At 37.1% G+C, this 22,170-nt stretch overlaps 3 protein-coding genes across 3 annotated transcripts in view; 2 read left to right on the forward strand and 1 right to left on the reverse strand.

The window, feature by feature from the left end:
- LOC113240255 (dynein regulatory complex subunit 7) overlaps window positions 1–15,280 on the reverse strand; it is a 205,385-nt gene extending 190,105 nt beyond the window's left edge. The window contains exons 1-2 of the mRNA XM_026477511.1: window positions 15,191–15,280; window positions 14,800–14,925 (exon numbers count right to left, since the gene is read on the reverse strand). Of these exons, the coding sequence (XP_026333296.1) occupies window positions 14,800–14,922 (123 nt within the window). The 5' untranslated portion in view covers window positions 14,923–14,925; window positions 15,191–15,280. The remainder of the gene's footprint in view (window positions 1–14,799; window positions 14,926–15,190) is intronic.
- Window positions 10,176–14,413, forward strand: LOC113240256 (protein distal antenna). Its single transcript, XM_026477512.1, has 2 exons — window positions 10,176–10,477; window positions 11,907–14,413. Exon 2 carries the CDS (start codon window positions 11,923–11,925, stop codon window positions 13,453–13,455), a length of 1,533 nt encoding a protein of 510 aa, XP_026333297.1. The 5' UTR covers window positions 10,176–10,477; window positions 11,907–11,922; the 3' UTR covers window positions 13,456–14,413.
- A 1,607-nt stretch (window positions 15,281–16,887) lies between the features above and the next one.
- LOC113240291 (calcineurin B homologous protein 1) lies at window positions 16,888–20,465 on the forward strand. Its single transcript, XM_026477556.1, has 4 exons — window positions 16,888–17,195; window positions 18,720–18,983; window positions 19,176–19,269; window positions 19,797–20,465. The coding sequence occupies exons 1-4, from the start codon at window positions 17,129–17,131 to the stop codon at window positions 19,939–19,941; spliced, it is 570 nt and encodes a 189-aa protein (XP_026333341.1). The 5' UTR covers window positions 16,888–17,128; the 3' UTR covers window positions 19,942–20,465.
- Window positions 20,466–22,170: the final 1,705 nt, after the last annotated feature.

Raw genomic sequence — 22,170 nt, forward strand, 5'->3', positions numbered from 1 at the left:
TTTAAATCTGCATGTGGTAGTAAGGTAGTATGTTCAAACGTGTAAACGTCCTCTAAGACGACTCCCGGTTTTGTTGTTTGTTGTTGAGTGACCAATTTAAACATTTTAGTTTTTCTATGGAAGTAAACTAACAAATTATTTAAAATTCATGGAACATAAGTTGATGTTAGTAAAATAGCCTTAAGAGGTTGTTGGTATTTCGCCATGTATATTTGTCGAGGACAAATGCATCAAATTTATTGTATCACTATCTTGTACAGGTTGAAATGATTATTTGATAATGGTCGTTTTTGAAGACGGGATATTTTACTCAGATACAAATCAAAGAGGACAGCGGTGATATGGTCGGACGTTATAGGTGCACTCTGTATATAGTGTTTTTGAACTCTTGATGAATTCGTAACATCCTGTAAGTACATTACAGTCATAGACTAGGTTTCGCTTTCCACTGGATAGCTATATAATATGATGTGTATGTAAGTATATATAGAACGTCTAAAAATTCAAGTTGGTTGGTAGGGTCGGGTGCAGGCGGTCTCGCGCCATCGAGCTAATGAGTGTGAGCGGTGCGGCGGGGGCAAGGGGGGTGTATGGCTTGAGGGGGGCGCGGTAATGGCGCGCGGCGTCGGATGTCGCCGGGGGGTGCCGCGCCGCACCGCGTCGCCGATAACAAAATCACTAGAGAACGCGTGCTGAGATGTACATAATGATAGATGCGGTATTTATACTGCCTAACCGTCTACGACTGCTAACATCTTGACTGCATGTGTGCAGTTAATGCATGAAGTCATTATTAATTTCAAGGAGTCGAGGTCTCGGATGACGACTTCACGCATTAACTGCATGAAGATCAATAAATTTTGAATGTATCACCGCCCAAATATAGACTGCCAAATTTCGAGCACAAAGCTTCGAGTGGTGAACGATAAATAAATAAATAAACATTTTTAAGTAATAGTAAAAACATTATCTAAGTTTCGATTTTTGTTTATGGTTAAAAAGAACGGTCATTCGGCTAATATCGTTCGTTCTCTTCGAATATGTATTTCCTTTTATAGTGCCCGATTACCCGTTTTCCGCATCCAACAACTACACGTGACCTTCTTCAGATCGTCGGTTCATCTTACAGGGGACGTCCTAAGTTACGTTTGCCGAGACGCGGTCTCCACTCGAGAACATGTCTACTCCATCGCTCATCGGTTCTGCAACAGATGTGGCCAGGGCACTGCCACTTCAGCTTGCTACATTTCTGGACGATGTCCACAACTTTAGTCTAACTTCGTTCCGGACTTTGTTCCTTAACGAGATACCCAGCAAAAACCTTTCCATAGCTCACTGAGCGACGTGTATCGTATATGATACTTATATCGTATATGAATTATATATAAATAGGTACATATAACGATTAACAGAGAATGTTCTTTATCACTGGCTGAGAAAGTTCCTTAATCTTTCTCATTTTTAACTAAAAATACCTTAATACAGTACATATAACAGTCGAATACACAATGCATTTATGCATAATAGTCTGTAATCGTCATAACCATAATTTGTATATCTACATACGTCTGCTGTGCGTTATCGTTTTTTGTATGAATACAAAAGGTGTTATCGCGCGCTCGACTTCATTTTTTTATATTACATTATCTAGTAGTTATTCGGGAAACTCAGTATCAAAGCAATGTACTGTGATACATACCTATCTACATAATCTATAGATTAAACTTTCGATACCTAAAAATTACGCAGAAACAAAAACAAAAATTTGGGAAAACAAAATGTAAGGATTAAGGTGCCGCGTAGTGATTTTGTAAAGTCAATGTCTATCGTATGTGCATTGATAAAAATGCCGTATCCATTTTAAACGTTATGTGCGTTTATGTATTCGGCAATGCCCGAAATACAGCGCGGGCGACGCGCCGTAAATCGCGCTGCTCAGCGAGGGCCTTTGTGTGGCCTCGCCGAAAACATACCTACCATTATACCTACGCCAAAAACAAATACCTACGTAATATGTTGGATTTTTCCGATTGAAATAAAATCAGAGCAGTTAAGGGTAAACATCTTTTTATTTTTGAAGAAGCATAAAAAAACAACGAGTAATAACGCTGCCCACCACCATTGTGCCTCCCTTCTCTCATTCACTCGCTCTCATTCATCTCCATCACTCTCGTCATTCACTTTTGTCTTACAGATACAGTCTATTGCAGCTGCGTTCAATTTTCAATGTTCTACGTACGTATATTGTAAACTACGTATATGTACTCATACTTTTAATACTTTGTTGAGATATGGGGTATAGACAGCTATACTGTGTAAACAGCTACTGTTGTACAACTTATATCTATCTGTTTCTTGGCACCCAACACATCCAGGTATGTTCAGTCAACAGTATGCTCCTTTGGACTTTCAAATATCCTTATCACAAGTGCCATAGAATTGCTTTTCCATTAATAAGTTTTGTTTTAATACCAACGTGCTGTTACTAAACATATACAGTCAGAGTCAGTGTAATTTTAAGGGAAAATTTTAAAAAACCTACATTGAATTGAAAATGGAGTCATTAGCGCCTTTTAACGCTGTACGAACTACACTGCTTTTTATTCTGTTTTGAAGCTCTTATTTCATGATATGAAAGCACTAACAACTTGGATGAAGAAGTCCTCAAGTTGGATACTAAAAAATATATTTTAGTTGTAATGAATTCAGCGGTAGCGACAATAAAGTGAAGACCCCACTTACAATATGAAATGTTGGTGTCAGAGACTGTGTCAAATACGATAGGTACAACAAAGATAATTTGAATTTAAATCGGAAGAAAAGTCGTGCAATTACGACCAGCTGGCGAAAGCGCACAATATAGGGACAGATATGCGATCTCTACAGTATGTGCTTCCATGGCACAACGCCCACCTGCCTGAGTTGACGACTTTGTTTCATACAACTGGGTAACGCCAACAGCTGATTCAATTTTACACTTGGCCTTTGGACCGTTATTAAAATAACATATTGATGCGCGATACTTGTTATTGATTGCCGTGATACAAAAACAGAAGCAGAAGGTGAAAAAAAAGAAGTGGAAGCCTAATGGTCAGCGGCCGTAGGTTCGATGCCGGCCGCGCGCCTCTGATGTTCTCGTAAATTATGTATAAAATTTACCATGAGCTCTTCGATGAAGTAAAACATTGTGGTGATACCTGCACTTCGAAAAAGATACACAACCCCTGCACTTCGAAAAAGATTCACAACCCTCGGAAAATGTGTTATACCAAACTGCATTGGACCAGCGTGGCAGACTATGACCTAAAACCTTCGCCTGAGTGAACGTATAAATGGATTGAAGATAATGATGAAAAACATACTGCGTACTTGGATGTTTAAAATCCATGGGAGTGTTCCGTATGGCTCTCTCAATTTGCTTTTACCTAAGATATTTAGGAAACCGAAGATCCACTAGAACACTTGCTTTATAAACACTACACTCTTCGTTTATGGCAACAGGTTAATACATACATACATACCCATACGTTTTAAGATTAGAATTAAATTTAAAATTAGAAGATAAGAATGTTAAAAATTGTTTGTTTTGAGAATGTTTTTAAATGTAAAAATTAAAATTGAAATTAAACATTAAATTAAGTACTAGTTCAAAATGTAAAATGTGCATTTACAGCTACGGAAGAGCGGTGCCTCCTGGATACAAGCTTGATAAGCTTAATAGGAGGTACCATCCACTGATAATGTAAAGTTTATTGTATTACAAAAATAAACATTTTACGAGTGTTATTATTATTACAAGCCACAGTATCCAATGAGCAGCTAATGGCACAATGTGCCTTAACATTAATAATTCATATAACACTCACTATGTCCTAGACAGAAACAAGGAAATTGCATCTAATACGTTATGAGTGACTGAGCTACGTGATCGCGGTTTGTGACGTCATCAACGTTGGCTGATTCAACGCGCCAGGTAGCTTGTAACGTCATAAATTGTTTAGCGCTATACCCAAAACGTATACAGCATCGTTTCCTAAAGATCAAGCTTCAGAGCTATTACAGTTTTACGGAAAATAACGATTGGTTGTATACCTATTTTATTCTAATGTTTTTTTTTATGATACCAAGACACGACGCGACGAACAAGTCGTGCGCATGGTGGTAAGCGACACACGTCTGTCCGTAATAGTCGCAGTGCCATTTAGGCGCAATTTATATTGCTGTTAAACGGAATAGAAGCAAATAATGATAGCATAATGAACTTTATGGTCAACAAACTAGATACGATCTAAAATCCGCTTCCAATCCGGTCAGCTGCAATATAAATTGAGCCTTAGAGCTTCAAATGGCTGAGATGTGAGAGTCGCTGCCACTGCGCCCGTCCCTCTGACACATACACGCACACGAAACCTAAAATCCTGTCGTAACTCAGAATTGTGGAATTGAGAAAACACAATTTGAAAATTAAAAAGAAATACTAAATGAAACCAGAAGTTTTGGTTATAAATTTAAATATCATTGTTTTTGGTGCTTTTTCTTTATTGTTTCTGTTTTTTAACCGACTTCAAAAAAAGAGGAGTTCTCATGTTACGCGGTAACTCCGGTATTTGTGAACCGATTTTCATGATTCTTTTTTGTTGGAAAGAGGGTACCTCCATATGGATCCCATTTCATTATGAAGAAAATAATCCACCTCTAAGAGTGGCTGATCACGCATGAACATTCATTTTCATAAATAGCGCCTAAATTTTACTTAAGGAGCAATTATTTTAATGGCTAATTTTGCTATCCTCCAATTCAAGGCGTTTTTCTCTCTCAATATACTATGAGTAGTGAGAACCGATTTTTATTATCTCCTGTGTCAAGTCCTGTATAGTGGCGGACTAAACATCCCCATATTTCAATAAAACTTGGCAAATAGGTGTAATTCCACGTACTTTTGAGGTCGGTTGTTTTAGTACTTTGCACTGAGATTATTTGATTGATAACTGTACCTACATGTTTTTGTAGTAAAGTAATAAACTGTAAATATATTTGCTTTTTTTTTATATTCATATTGCGTTTTCTCAATTCCATAATTTTGAGTTAAGACAGCATTTGGTTGCATATGCGATATATTGAAGTCTCATGCGCCTATAATTTCACCATCGCCTTCAAAACCGAAACGCATTAATGCTTAAATTACTGCTAGGCAGCAGTACGTAAAGTGGCAGTCCTTCCCTCGACGGACTCTTTCGCAAGCTCTACTCCTACTAATGTAATAACGATGACGTTACCATTTTTTCACTCATTAGTTGGCTATGCAATCAAAAGTTTACCTGAACGGTTCAGTAAATAAGATTTAATATTCGGTTAAGATTACGCAGCGATATGTTCCAATTTTCATGAAAAGTATTCGATAATTAAAACAATTATCGAATACTTTTCATGAAAATTGGAACACGTTTTGTATTCTTGCAGCTTATTTTACTTAGTACGGACAACGGCACATCAGACTACACATTTTTGATCGAAAATCGCCTCCAGTGCAACGGAACAAGATACGTCAATGTGTAGCTTGACGTGCTGGCGTGTGTACATAAACTACCTATTTGAAATGAAATAAACAAAACCAAATGTAAATTCTACACTAATCAATTAACTGGATAATTGTTTCCATCAAAGAATGAATAATGAAATACTCTATAATGCATATAAAATTACAGTAACATCATAGAACAGGAATCTAAGTAAGTACAAAATAGTAAGTTAATGTGCAACAGGCGGACTTATTTTTAGCAATTTCTTCCAGGCAACCTTAGCTAAGATAAAAAAATGGGATATGCAAAAGTGGAACACCAAAGAATATTTTCAAAAATACACTACATAAAAAGTACTAATAAAATATATGTATTTGTACAGACAGAATACTGACATATGTATAACATATACATATGTGACATGGGTAGGCTGTTCTTCATCGTAATAAAATTCGTAAATTTGGCTCGTAACTTCTTCGTTTTTATTTTATTATAATTTTTAACAAAAACCCTAATAACGCATTTACACTATAGTGGTCACTATTCGCATCGCCACTCGTCGAAACAATCGACGAAACATTGGTGTCGAGTGGCTGAGACGCGTTCTCACATTCGTGCGAGTGGCGAAACGATACACGACACGCAAGTGTAAACGGTCAGCTCGTCGCATCGTGACTCGCATCGCCACTCGTGCGATCGCGTGAGCGGTTTTTCGAGCACGAATCAAAAAGACACGGGTTTTTTTTTAAATAAATGTATACTTTTATATGAGAGAAAAGTATACAAACTACAATCAATGATAAATATAAAAGTCTTGGTATCTAATAAATTCCGTAGTTTTAAAAGTGGTTACATAATAATTATAAAATCACAATCCTAATTTTAAAAAATGCAAATGGTGTTTTATATATTTATCCATCTCATTTTCGTAAAAATTATTACACACATAGATTTAGTATTATACTTATATTATTATATTTATTATTATATTATATTTTACGAAATGCCACCGAGTGTATATTTATCACTGGTACTACTTACACTGGTTATACTTTTCTCTGAAATAAAAGTAGACTTGTCGAGTTCTTAGGTAAGTAGACTTTTTTTCAATCCATGACATGATGTACTACATATTTTTTGAACACAACCCAAAGTAGACACTTGTTTTTAGAATATCAAATATTTACATACATTTGAAAATTAACAAACGTTTACATTTCATTGCACGCGACACCTATGTATACGCAATGGCATAAAAATACTCACATTATCTTCAGTGTCTATACAAGGCACTCTTTGTTTACCTGAAGCGGGACGAATAAGTAGTGTTGCCACCTTGCCCAAGAAGTAGTTAAATGAGTTAAACCTAAGTAAAAACGTTGCTAGATTCCAAGAAATTAATTCTGGGTAAAATTGCCTAAAGTGGCTAAACAAAAACATAATTATGATATTGTGTTTTTAAAGACATATTTTTCTTAATTTTACAAATTATAAATCGAAAAAATAATTATCATCAATATCAATCAAATCATTATCATCTTGTGATATTGACTGTTAAGCTTTATTTTCGTTTTTTTCCAATTTTTTACTTTTCTTACTAAAAGAGCTAAAAGATTTAGCTATCAAATATTTTGTATTGTACCCATTGACTTACAAATAAATGGACGACGGGTCTAATACAAAAACCACGAAAAAAATGTCCCAAGCCAACCTATTTAAACGTAGTGACATGTAAAGGAATATGAAAAAGCTAAAACGTTGAATTTAAATTGTAATGTCATCGCAGTACTGTCTAATTTTGCTTGCTTCGCTGTCAGTCGAACAAACGAAGACTAAGCGTGAATGACGCTCTGTATACGATTTTAACGCCCTATAAGTTCGGACGCTTTTTAGCGCGGACCCGACGTCTATATAATTGTAAGTCAATGATTGTACCTAATAATTTCGTAAATCTGAATAAATCTATTTAGCTAAAAAAACTCGCTACAGTGGCAACACTGCGAATAAATGTAACTTCGCGTGGCGAGCGCCGATGCGAGTCGCGACACGAACAACGAGCTGACCGTTTACACATGCGTGTTCGTGTATCGCATCGCCACTCGCACGAATGTGAAAATGCGGCATAAGGCACAGATACAGATACATCAGAAATAAATCTGTCTCTCTGCCTTCTCACTCCTTCCCCACGACCGTTCTTCCTCTTCATTCTTTCACTCACTCATTCCTCTCCTTCACTCTCGTCATTCGCTCTTATTCTAATGCTACATTCTTAATTAAATTCTTATGGCTACGTTCACTATTCAAAATATCCTACATATTTATATGTAATTTTAATACACAACATTAATACATATTAATATTAAGTACTTATACGCTTTTGTAGAGGAGAAAAAATTTATAATAATACAAAAATAGGAGGTTATTAATTTGGTGCATAAGTTACTCAAACAACTATACAAGTCTTTATACAGATGCCAGAGTTAATAGATTTTACTATTCATCGTAGACTAATTGACTGGGTGGAAAAACGGGGACGATTGTAACAGTTTCTACGGTACCTAATACATCACACTCAAAAATTATCCTGCCTCTATGAACCTTTTGTAAACTTTATTGGGTATCGTAAGACCACAACTGCAAAATGACAACTTTTCTATGCTTAAATAGAAGAATTGTAAAATTTCACATATACTTAATTTGTTTCGTGTAATTCGTATTATTATTTTTGGGACTTTTAAGTTATAAAAGCATTTTTGATGATTGATTGATCACATGTGGTTGTATTATACCGCAAGGGTACGAAATCTCCGTGGAGGAGGAAGGTCTGTTGCTGGCAGTGTCATTTGGCATTTTGAGAATCTGGCATTCTGAGAATCTGGCATTCTGCCAATTTGTCGTTCTGCGAATCTGACATTCTGCCCGTTTGGCATTTTGCATTTCTGGCATAAAGCGTCAAAACGATTTATAACAGAGGTCGAATTAAAATAGTGAATAAAAGCAAATTTATAATTAAAACTGTACATCAACACAACTTTTGCCGTCTTTAGTATCTTTCGCATGTATTTACAACCATTGTACGATGATTCAGCATTTCGAATGCCTTAAAATAACTAACATAGACGAAGCTTTCTCACATATTGACTACGCATCTTAAAATATTAGAGTTACAACTCAGCACGAAAATAATTTTGGTCGGAAAAAATATTAGAGGAGTGTTAAAACAAGCGTTATGACGACCTCTATGGTCGAGTGGCTTGCTAAACAGTTTTCATGGTGTCGCCATCTCTGAAGTCCCGCGTTCGATCCACAATGCTTTCGAAACACAAGACCTGTAGTTATTTACCTTCGGATCAGAGCAACATATGTGATGTCTTATATTTATAATTATTTATTTCACAAGTGGTATGAAATCTTCTAAGCGCATAAAAATCCCGATTTAATGAGAATAATGGCTCTCAAAGCATGGGACTAAACCAAAAACACAAAATAATGTTACGAAACTTGAAAAAGCCAACACATAGAATAGATAGAATTAATATCACAATAGATAGCACTTAATACGTTAACTCACTCAATAACTTATTTTCGATATAATATTCCCAGGACTACACACAAGTAGGCCGTGCAAACTGCAGCAAAGGGCACTTAAAAAGCTATAAATGCACCTTGCAGCCAGCTCGCTAACAGTTGATCGATTCCGAGGAATCGACTTAATTACAATTCTCCTCTGTTACAGCTCTCCTCGGTCTCCTATACGACACTCACAATGGAACTTTCACCTAGGTATTGTTATTCTTTGAAAACGAAGAGCTCTAGAAAAGCAAATATGAGGAGAGATAAACGTCCTCAATGGCCGAGGTCCGAGTGACCACTTGACTATTTCTGAACTTTTCCAGATCGCTCACATACATCTTGCTCTATGCTCTTGAGACGCAAGACGTTCCTTATGATATAAAAGTGTGGTAGAACATAAACATTGTACAAATAAACCACATTATATATAAGAAGTTAAAACATATACAAAATAGAATAGCGCGTGATCGTGTTAGATGGCGCAAAGTACGGGAGTCCTATACCCAACAGTGAGTGGAGTTGGACTGTAGATAAAGTATATATTTTTATGAAAAAGTAGATGAAGGGTAGGAAAGAAGTTAATGAGTGACCGTTAAGTATCATGATTGAAACTGGCTAAATGATCGTAGCAAACGCTACGAGATCTCGTAGCAAGATCATTAATAGAAATTATTATTGAAGTGTAGTTAAAGTGTAGTTTGCAAATATTACGGCAGCGCTTTGTTTTTCACCCGCATACATTTTTTTCTAGGGCGATTAGCCCAGAACCTAATTACTTTCCAGGAGTGTGCGGCACGACCTGACCAAACAAAATGTTCAACTTTTATCCAACCGCTCACAGATACAGTAACAAAACTTTAATTCCATGCTAATTGCAAAAGTTCTTAACTCGGATGAATTCAACGTTTTTCGAACCGTTAGAAAGCTGATGCGTGTGGTGGAAATTAATTGCACTAATAAAGTGCGGGGGCTAGGTCCGTGTTTACGAGGCGGCGCGCGGGCGGCGGCGGGGATGCGGGCGGTATGCGGGGCGGGGGTCGGACGGACACAAAGGAGAGGAGCGGCCGGCCGCGGCCGCGGACCGCGGCCCGGCGCCCGGCCTTATCACCGCCACACAGTCGCCTCGCGCGCCTTGCGACGCACGTCTCCTTCGCGCGTGACCTCTCTCCCCGCCAACCCGCGCGACGCCTCGCGGATCGACACTTCGTCTCCGGTGACTTGTGATCTGTGAAAAACCCTCTTGCACTGTGGAAACTGAGTGAACACGCGGTGCGCGCTGCGCATATCTTTATTGGTCGGAGTTCCCATTCATAGCGTTATAATATAACAATAACGGCTGGGCTGTCAAAAATTGTAAACAGAACACACGTGCCGCCGGCTCGCAAGTAAGTTCCAACCTTTCATCACGTTGTTGTTACTGCTATTTGTTTTGCATGAGTAAACGTTTATTGTTTTCATATAGTTCTAAAAACAATACTTGCCTGTGCGTTCATGTAAATCTACGATTTGTTGTGGGTATTTTACAAAAATATCAGTTTTCCATCTTTTAGAAAATACTTACCGACAATTTTCACTACTTAAGGGACAGAGAGTTAAAATAGTGCAGTACGTTGTTTGTAACAAGCTAACATATTATATGCAATAAGGCACATACTTTGGATACCAAACATTACAGTTTATAGACTTCATAATTTATATTTAATTTAAAAGAAGTTAAGAAATCAATTGAAATGAAAAAAATGTCGTGTCGATGAAAGTAAACCAACAAAATTCAACACAATGTTCCACATCCGAATGGTTTTTAAGTTTTTTAATAATTAAATTAAATAGTTTAATTTCCATCTTGGAGAGTATACCCATTACCCATGTTATTTAAAATTTATGCCAATCGCAAGGCAGGTTGTGGCGGAATGTAAAGATGGGTGGGAGGCGATTTGGAGCTTTTTCACTAAATAAATAGTTAAATGAATAAAAAGTGCATGATAATTCAAAAGTAACTGTAAGTTTCAGGGTTGGCAGTTGAGTTATACAACTGAAAAGTACTTATTATAACAAAATTCCTGTATTATACTTATATACTTGCAAAATTTAGTTTGTGCAGTACCAAAAGAAAGACACGAACAGAAACCAAAACTATAAATTGCCCCAAATACCTACTAACCGTTAAGAAAAATACAAGCTTTAATTACTTTAATAAAAGATGTATTTACATCCTATCATACGTATTCGTAACTTGTACCCTTGTAACCACATAGGGGCATTGAAGCAAAACAATAAAACAATATTTTATCCCATACCAACAAACGCACTGATTGTACATGCAGCGCCATCTAGCGGTGACCGAGTGAGCGCGCCGCGGCAAGGTCACCGTGCCAACGACCTGCTAACTTTTGCCGCCCACTGTTGTCGTAGGTCATAATTTTATGTCTTCTTTTTGTTTATCTTTTCGTAACTTTATAGCTTTCCGTGTAAATACTTTATCGCTTCCTGGTCTATCTTAAGTTTCCAAACATTTTAGGCCTAGTTACCTACAAAAAATACCAATGTATGTATATATTATTATAACCACTTAAGTGTTGAAGTTCTTCAACCTGTACTGATAATACTTTAGGATCAACGGCCGCAAACTTGTTTATTTGCAATACGTAGCGCAGTTATTGCAAATTATTATCTTGGTATATGAAGTAACATAGATACAGTTTTCTGTTTTGAATTTCAGGTTTCCAAGTAATTTGCTTATAGCTAATGACAAGAGATTTAAGACTTCGAAAGCAGCAAATCTTCAGCAATAACAAAAAATGTTGTTTGTTGCAGTAAGCGAGTTGCCGAAATGGCGACAAAAGGCAAGCGGCCAATGCGCGCGCTGACACCTAGCGACAAGATTGAGGCCATCCAGCGGGTGAACGACGGCGAGTCGAAGGCGTCAGTAGCGCGCGACATCGGCGTACCCGAGTCGACACTGCGCGGCTGGTGCAAAAATGAGGACAAGCTGCGTTATATGACCTCGCGTCTGTCATCACCCGACACTGACAAGAGCAGCGACGGAGAGCCATCGGAGAAGCGTGCGCGAACCGAATCCCCTGCCGCGCCGCCCTCGCCTGCCGCCAACTGCCTCGACCTTACTACACCTACCGTCACCACAGTCGCCGCCGCCGCCGCACCACACCCACCGCCGCCAGCAGACGCTCCAGTGGAATTAACCACGCGACGCGCCGACCCTGAGCCTGTTACAGTCCCGCCACCTCGTCGCCCAGACCCCGGAGCAAGCGTGTCAATGAGCGCTATCAGCCCGCTCTCAGGACTTGCTCATTTACCTGGACTCACTCATTCCCACCTCGGACTGAGCTTTAATGAGATCGCCACCAACCTCACACTGCTAGCTCAGCTCAATCCAGGTTTATCAGCACTCTCCGCCCAGCCAGCCAGTCGAGCACTGCGCTCGGTTCGCTCTCCGAAACCGGCACACAATAGCCATAATGGGGTGCTTAATTTAAACGATAAGCACCGCAGCAAATCACACCACTCCTCAGATTTATACCGGCACAGCAGCTCGAAGTCTGGTCTCCACCCTCCTACGTCTACCGCCAGTCAACCAGTGGACGATACTTTGTGGTACTGGCTTAAAACGCAGCAGGCGATGCTCGATCTTACCGCGCAAACGACTGCAGCACATCCCCTACAGTTGGGAAAGACACCAGAACCAAGTATTCCTCCGAAACCTGTTGCCCCTGTCCCTTCGGTCACCGCTCACTTGGACTACAACAGAAACACCTGGCTGTGGCAGTACTACAAGCAATTTGGTGGAGCAATGCCACTGCCAGATGACAAACTTAAGTCTGCTTCGCAAGTTCCTAAGGAAAAAACATCGGAGAACATCCTATACTCACACCTAACAAAAAGAAAACCGGAAGAAGAGCGAATTGTACCCACGAGTCCAGTGCATTCTCGGCCACAACATTCAGAGATTATACGTGACTCTCACCAAGAGCCTCGTGTGGCGGAACCTGCTATTAGTCCTGAAGTGAACACAGAAAACAAGGAACCGATCACAGAAAAAAATCAAGATTCGGCTCGAAACCAAACCAAAGCAAGAACCGTTTTGGATAACTTGCTGTTCAATAACAGTAACGAGACAGCGGGCAAAGAATTAAAAAGCTCGGGGAACAACGAGGGAGAATGGGAGGCGGGTGCGGCCGATGCGCTGGAGCACGGCGACAAGTTCCTGGCGTGGCTGGAGGCCAGTGGTGACCCGAGCGTGACGCGAATGCACGTGCACCAGCTACGCGCGTTGCTACACAACCTGCGTGCGCGCCGCCTGCCAGCCGCCGCCGAGCCCGGCGATCACGCTGCGCGGCGCAAGTAGGCGCGCCGAGCAGACTCCGCGCTCGCTACAGGGATTCTTCAATTACAATGTGTACATAGATAGTTACGTCGTCGCCAGTAAGCGTTCACTTGTGATATGTGTAGCCAAATTTGCGTAATTTCTTTGTTCTAAAAGAAAAGCTATGCATTATATTTCCTTTATATTAAGATAATCTGGATAAGCAGTAGAATCTGTTCTCTGTGAAGCTTTGTCGAATGACTTAAATGTAGTTAATTAATATATTTCTCAATCACCAAACTTAATAGTTTATAGTGAAGTGTAAAGTGGATGTTACTTATCTGCAACCATATTTTTCCGATGCACACAAAACTGTTAAATATGCGTGGTTAGGTTAAGTAGTTCGCTGTATGTTGCCATTTCACAATTACATTCCTAGTTGTACCCTTACTATAGTTTATAGTTGGATCCCCTATGTTCTACCTCAAGTCAAAACTAATGCTAAGTCACGGCGTCCTTTCGACTTTTCGCTTGCACTTACGCATTTTTGGAAGTACCGCGAGGGCCACATCTTTGTGCTCTTTGTTATACCAAATATTGAAAGGATGCGCTCGACGTGGATGTGCCAATCGTGCGAACAAGGTATATTGTTAAGATATAGATAACTCTATGGCATTAGCGCTAGGCACTCGTTGTTTTCTATTGCTCAGTATTTTATATGGTAGACATGCTCCATGTCTCAACTCGGAATTGTATTATACGTTAAAGTTAACAGTTAAGGACACTGTGATCAAAATTATAAATTATTGAGAGATTATTAATATTGTAAGTACATTCCTAAATAATAGAGTGTATTATCGTGATGTTATTAAAGAGGTTATGTCCAATGGTATAATGTTGCACAGAGTATCAAAATTAAGCAACGTAATGAGATAGATAAGACAGATGGTATCTCTAAACGGTGTGGTTGATTTGCATTTCATGTTAATTATACTAGCTCCACTAATTATTCGAGAGAAGATATTTTGTACAAAATTAAAAAATTTGGATTATTAATTTCAAGCAAATGACTCTCTTATCATTGTCACAGTTCGTGATCTCGAAAGTGTTGTTTAATTAAATTTGATTGAATATTTACATGAGTTTTATTTGTAAAGGTAAAACAAATTCGACTTGAACACTACACAATAGAGTGAATACATCAGTTGACACGCTTTCGATAGTACCGCCATCTAGCAATGAGTAGCGGAACAAATTCCAAGACAACCAGGTATAATAACAGTATAAAACTATTATATAACACCAAAACAAAACCTAAATGTTCGATCAAAGTTCATAAAAAACCAAGTGTAAATTATAGTAAATAAATTACGCCTAGGTACTTACATGCAGCATCGACTTCGTTAGAGGCTCATATTCGAAGTAGTCTGCGACCAATGACGCCAACCCCTGCCAGGTGTTCGTTCCTCTATGGCACAACTTAGTCGGTCTGATCGTAGTGCATACCATTTTCTGCAAAAAGAAAAACAAACACAAAATTAGTAGATCTCACGGAATGGGTAATGAAAATCGCCTAGCGTCATCTACTGACAGACAGAGGAACTAAAAAATTGAAAGAAAGCTACCTGCAAACCACAATCATTCGGAGCTTGCAATAGCAAAGGTTTCCGCATGTGTTTAAAATAAAAATGCATCTGTCGTCTAAAGTTTTCTGCATATGAAAGAAGCATTCGTTCTTTTGAGGTATTTGTGTAATAGGTCCAAGGAAAACACGTACGAGTTTCTAATTCTGGTTCAGGTGGCTCTAAAAACTTCGGCCAGCACAAGTTAATTACTCCAAGCTCATAAATCGCAGTGTTCAATGCATCTATAGTTAAGTTAGGACTTAAAATATCTTTTTTTGAAAAGATTCTTGGTGTAATTTCCACATACTCTCCAACTTCCACGGGCCTATCCAATAATTCGCTGACAACATTTTCGTTCAGTTCCAAAACTGTGTCTAAACCTTTATCTGGTAGGTCGTCGGCAAAAGATGCGCTTTTTGGCTCCGAAACCCTTTTCTCTTGTAATCTTTTTGTTTCTTGGGAAGTTCTTTTAGATTCGGAGGTGTCAGAAGTGTTTTCTGTTTCTTCAGAACTCATTTTAAAAGCTCATCTGTAAAATAATTCACTTTTGTTGACCAATATTTACAAAACGTACAGTTTTGTAATTATCAAAACTAGGTATTTACTTCTTCTTGAATTGGCGGTGCCTTTTTAATATTTCGCCCGCGACAGTGTTGTGAAAATATATAAAAATAATGGTACGTTTTCATTTATTTATTGCTTATCAATGTTCCCGACAGAAAGAGTTGCTAAGCAACATGCAAAGGTAGGTATCCCTAGTGTAAGCGGCTGTGCGATTAAATACCGCATGACAAAAATCTAAGAAAAACGATATGAAATAACAGGTACATTCCGTGTGAGTTTTTCTACAACACTCTCAGTATATTTAAAGTTGTCGGGCTATATAATAAGGCTCAATTGATATTGCGGCGGAACGGAATGGATGCGAATTTTTATAACGGTTATTGTACATCTGCCGTCCACTAACTAAAACGCGACTACGTGACAAATGGTCAAATATCCATTTTAAATAGCAAAGTATAGAGCACAAAATTCTCTTTAAAAACAATTAGAATTCAAAACTTTGCTTTCATTCCGTTCAGCCGCAATATAAATTGAGCCTTAAAGTCCCGGCACCAGACCATCACCTCGCCAACATCATCTACGCAAACCTTTCAAAACCCACACTGCCTATAATTGGATTATTTATATTATACATATAAACAATTATTTTATAGTCAGATGTATAATAATGTACATTGTGGCGCAAAACTTGCTATGACTTTTAGTTACCCTTAATAATCACAATCGACCTGCAGTTATTCAATCGACTTGTGGGAGTCTCAATCTCTATCTACAGTTTGTGTTTCATTTGTAGTGCGTGTGCGATGGACCTAAGAAGGGAACGTTCGTTTTGTCTTCTAATCTTCCAGTAAAATAATAATAATGGACCATGGACTTTATATCTGACAAAGATTTACACGATGATCTTTTGATCATTGGATACAACTATCAGCGCCTGATCAAGTGGCCAACACACATTTTAAGTAATCAAAATCTTATTTTTCTTTAATACTACTGAATACTGTTTTACTATTATTTTTTAAATGTTTTTTTAACGTTTTGAAGGTTTGAGAAATAGACAAATCAAGTTAAGTTTTATGTGGATATGGTTCCACCGTTTTACGCGACGATTCTGCCAACGTGTTTGGAAGCTCAGTGCTATGATGATTTATGATCGCTTGTGATGAGTTGAGAAATGAAATGTTAGGTGAATCATGGAAACGAAAAGTTCTTGATCTGTCAATGTCAAATTGACAGCCATATGATCGATGAAATGTGGAAATTGTGAAACGGATACCCGAAGGACGTAACGATAATTAATAAAATACTTAGTACACATCACGTTCGTTGCATTAGTCGCGAATGGACTTTGCCTTCTAAGTTGTTTTTCTGTTAATGCTCTATTCGATGTAACCTTACAACACGATCACCATTTGTTTATCTAAACGATCGTAAAATCAATTATTGTTTCGTTAAATGGCATAACTTATCGACTACAACTAGAAAGGTCGGGCAGTGCTGTCGTAAGGCTACGTGTTGAGCTCAAGATGGGTAATAAATCATCGTTGCTATTAAGAGAGGAAGAAATTGCGCAGATTCAAGAAGAAACCGGATGTAAGTATCTTTTTTCCTCTAAGAGTGTTTGATATAGTCAAAATAATGTCAGCAATCTGTAAACTTGCAGGTATTGTTAACCATATTATAATTTCAATGCACAGTACATAGAGACTTCTAGATCTTTTATGATGTTGTCATACTTAGTTAACAAAAGTGGCATACTTTGTCGATTTAAACTAAAATTTTATATAAAATTATAAGTGTGTTTATAAGTAGATACATATTATATTGTATCAAAAATTTTGAACCGGAGCTCTAAGTTATTTAAAGTCCAGATAGTCCATCCATTCTTGTCTCCAACTAAAGTAGTTAGAGATTATGGACCTCTATTTGCTGCACTCTAGTCAAGTATGTCCAGAGTAAATAGAGTTTACCTTATGTATACCTATTCCATACTAACTTGTACAGTCAGCCATTCAGACTATCACCTTTTAACAGTAAATTTTAATGCTGTAGACTTAAGAAAGAAGGGTACTTTTAAGTTGCAACAAGTTTTCTAGATTTAAACAAAATTGTTGGGAAAGTAAATCGTTAGGTGTGTTAGGTGTGTCTAGAGACACAGTGTTCTTAACAATTTTGCTGGTGTAGTGTCCTAGAGCCAAATGATGTCTCTAATGAGCAGTTGTGTTTACGTCCATTTTTTTAATTTTAAAATTTATAGAATAATGACAATTTATTTAAAAAATTCAAGAATTTTTTGGCAGTCGTTGATTTTCAACTGAGAATTTTGAAATTAAATACAACTCTTAATTGTGGCCCACCATATTATATAAATTTCACCATTAATATTATCACTGTATTTGATTTGTGATGCATACCTACAATATTCTACAAAAATAAACTGAAAATGTTTTAGCAATTTTTTTTTAATCTATTTTTTATTGAGGGTATGTCAGCCTCATAGGAGGAATACTGGGTTCCCTACTCAAGGGACATATTCAAAAACTTGTACAAATTTAGAACTCCATACATACAGGCTCTCTAAGCCAACAATTAATTTATCCATTGCATAAACTTTCTCCAAACATTGTACCCCTCAAGGTTACGTTACATTCCACCATTGCATGATACAGATCCTCTATTTTATTGCAAATATACTGCACAATGGGGATGGTTTAAAACCCATCATATGAAAGAATTTATTAGTTGAAATGTGACCAAAATGCAGTCTATAAGCTGATATAAGATATTTCCTTGCTATGTTGACAGAATCAAACCAGGGTACCCACTGTGGATTACTCTGGATGGTTCTGTACCTTGTTCCAAGGCCTTTATGCACTGACTATTCTCTGAAATGATATTCCCATTTTTCTAGACTTTTTTTCTTAATTAGTGGCATAATCTCGGTTAGCAGAATTTTAGAAATAAAAATATGTAATAAATATAAATTAATAAATACTCCAGTATTTTAGGCACTCTGCCCTTGGGAAGTAATTGTTACACTTTAAATTGATTTCTAAAGTGTCTATTTAGTACCTTTTTTATGCAACTGCATTTGCATTATTTTTTATTCAATTCCAGTCACACCAAATCAGATTGAGCGTCTCTACTCTCGCTTCACATCACTAGATAAGAATGACTGTGGCACACTTGCCCGAGAAGATTTCCTGCGGATTCCAGAATTAGCCATCAATCCACTCAGCGAACGGATTGTACATTCATTTTTCACAGACAGCCATGATGATAGAGTAAATTTTCTGCAGTTTATGAGGGTTTTGGCTCACTTCAGGCCCATCAGGAAGAATAGAGAGAACAAATTGAATAGTAGAGAAGAAAAGTTGAGGTGTAAGTGTATGTTTTCAATATAAGCCAATAAAATTGGTCATTCTTTTCTAATAAACTCCTTAGTAACAAGTCATCTTAGCACCACATGAATTTTAATGGATTATGAAAAAAATATAATACAAATATTTTTTATTGTAATCAAGGAAACATTGAAACACAAGCACAATGCCAATAAATTGTTTGTATTTCCAGTTGCTTTCTCCATGTATGATCTAGACAATGATGGCAAAATCTCCAGAGATGAACTACTTGCCATACTTCACATGATGGTTGGAGCTAATATCAGGTGAGTCTTAATTTTAAATTCCGCACACAAACAATAAAAAAGAAAATGTTATTGAGTAAAAAAATAAGAAAGCTACAAATATGACTTCAATAACTATAATGATTACAAAATCAAATGTGAGCAAATGAATTTTGCTGAAAGATATACTTCCTTTGTTACCAACTACAACAACTGTTGAGATCTTGCCCATAGTATTCTACTTAGCACCTCTTACTCTACTTTCTGTACCAGATGAATGATGGACTTGGTATTGATAACATAAAATTATTTATAACTGCACACCAGGATGTAACTTTGATATTTTAAAGCCCAAATTATTTTATCAGTAAAAATTCCGTAAGCTATAAAGCTTATTATTCTGATATTAATTGATAAGATCAATTTCACTGTTTATACAATTATTGCATTTTACACTCAAATGTTGATGACAGATTTTAGGAATTTCTACAAAAATTCTTAAACTTTACATCAATGAAAAATATCACGCATTTATATGGAATGTTGAAAAACCCCTTTATGTTCCACAGTGAAGAACAACTGACAAGCATTGCAGAGAGAACGATTCTCGAAGCTGACACCAACAATGACCAGATGATAGAGTTTGATGAATTTTGCCATGCACTGGAGCGAACAGATGTTGAGCAGAAGATGTCCATCCGATTCCTCAATTGACCTCTGAACCCATGAACCATATATCTAAAGTATGTCTTGACTGTCATACTGGTGATCATCATCTATGGGATACTTACTAAAAAGTAAAGACTTTCAAAACTTATTGTTTGAAGTGATTCCAAATTTTGGTTTCGTGCGCAGTATAGAACTAGTAGCAGATAAAAATTAACACGTAGAGCTTGTTATTGCTTATTGTGTACGAATAGACTTGTTTCCGCAATTCCACCGCTAATTGTGCGTATTTGGCTATTATAGTAGTGTTGTAAGATCAGCTCCTCTAGGAAGCCAATCAGCCCCTCTAGAAAGCCAATCAGCCGCCTTTCAACATTTACATTAATAAAACAAAGCTTATATAAGTCCAGTTCTGGGTACTCCAGAAGCACTAGAGCTCTTTACTACTCCCATGCATGTTTTGCACAGAAGATAGGAATGACGACTATCTGGGACACTCATAACATATACCCGATGTTTTTTGAAAATGCCGTGTCCTGTAAGTGCGCCAGTACGAGTTGCGATCTGGGGGTTTAATCCCGTTCTCCGTCCGAAACAATTGCTGTCAAATAAGTTAATACTCCGCTAAATTAAGACTCTTGATGCAAATGAAGCTTCATACTTCACATTGTTTTTGATTTGGTCGAGTATTACTTATTTGACAGTAATTGTTTTGTACGAATATGGGAGTAGACTCCATGACTGTGTCTGGGTTAACTTGGGGTAAAATGTGCCTGGCTTGTCTACACTCGTTGAAGTCCTGCCAACATTTGTCTCGGCTTATTGATATACACCATCCGATACACTATTACCGGAACCACATTGCATTTTTATTTTTAAATGGGGGCAAGAATAATTGTTACTTCGGTTTTCCCCATTTATAATAGTTTTTGATCAATTTTTTTTTTATCTTATTTTTTTTGACTGTATACTGAAAATGCAAGGTGGCTCTATTTATGTGTCGAGTGTGCTAGTTTAGTCGAATTGCGTCACAAAATAAATATTAGAATGCGCAAAATGGCGGTTGGCTTAAACAAGTCGCACGGAGCCAATAGCACCTTATCTTTTTAAATAGTCAATTTAGTGAAAATATTCACCAGTGTTTCGAGTGATTTACTATGATCGAGGTAATTATAAAAAGTTGTTGACAGGTTAGTAAATGAATTTTAAAACTGAAGCATAGCTTCGTATTAATGAGTAGTGTAGATACATTTTCATTGCAACTCTATAATTATGTCTTCACACATATCGATCCTTACAATATTAATGGACGTAGTTTTACAATTACAATTTGACGACAAGAAATTATTCACATGACAACATAGAACGTGGAATTCTTAATTGAATGTAAATAATTTTTGTGTTGAATCTTTAGGTTTTCGCGACTGTATTATGGAAATTAAACTATTTTTAGGATCTAAAATTGCGTATATTTATATTTATTTGTCTTTAAAGACCAAGGGCTGTTTACAGGTCCCAAGGTCACGACTAACGGAGACAGTACTAGGGTCTATTTACGTTCCCGCGGAATGGCATGGAGACGAATTTTTGTAAATAAATTGAACGTGATGCTATATGAGCTAAGTCAATTTTGTAAGGTACAAACCATAGGTACTCTGGCCAAACTTTTTTTTCTTGGCTTTTCGCGGTTAACATTTCAGGCACTTACAAGGTTTATGGCTTGTTTTTAAAACGGGGAAATTTATAATAACATAATCAATGATCTTATACACTTATATTTATGATCATTAAACATACGAATCAAATTTGGAAACAGGATTAGGAACATTGAGAAAGAGTGACAATAGGAATCTGACGAGGAACTATGATATATTAATAAACACTTAGTATTGATATAGGATAAATATTATATTATTATTACAACAGCTAAATTTTTATATTATTATCTAAAACGACATAGAATATTTAATAACAAAACGTTGCTAGGCAACCAGTAATGGCATAGAAAAATATAATTTTTTGTCAACTACCAACAAAATATCATTGTTTGCTTAATAGTCTAGCTTTGCCCACGGCCTGCTCGCGTAATTAGAATTTAAATACGTAAGTAGGTAATTGGATGACCTAGAAGTAATACTTATATGGCCAATTATTATAAAGATTGTAACATATGATTTAGGGAATAAAATAATTAATTTTTGATATCTGTTAACACTTCCTGCGAGATAATAGGTAAAATTCATTTACATGAAAAGAAATATAATTGTAACATTTTAT

This window comes from Hyposmocoma kahamanoa, unplaced genomic scaffold (genome assembly GCF_003589595.1).
Source record: "Hyposmocoma kahamanoa isolate Upper Pololo Valley unplaced genomic scaffold, ASM358959v1 129, whole genome shotgun sequence".
NCBI lineage: Eukaryota > Metazoa > Arthropoda > Insecta > Lepidoptera > Cosmopterigidae > Hyposmocoma > Hyposmocoma kahamanoa.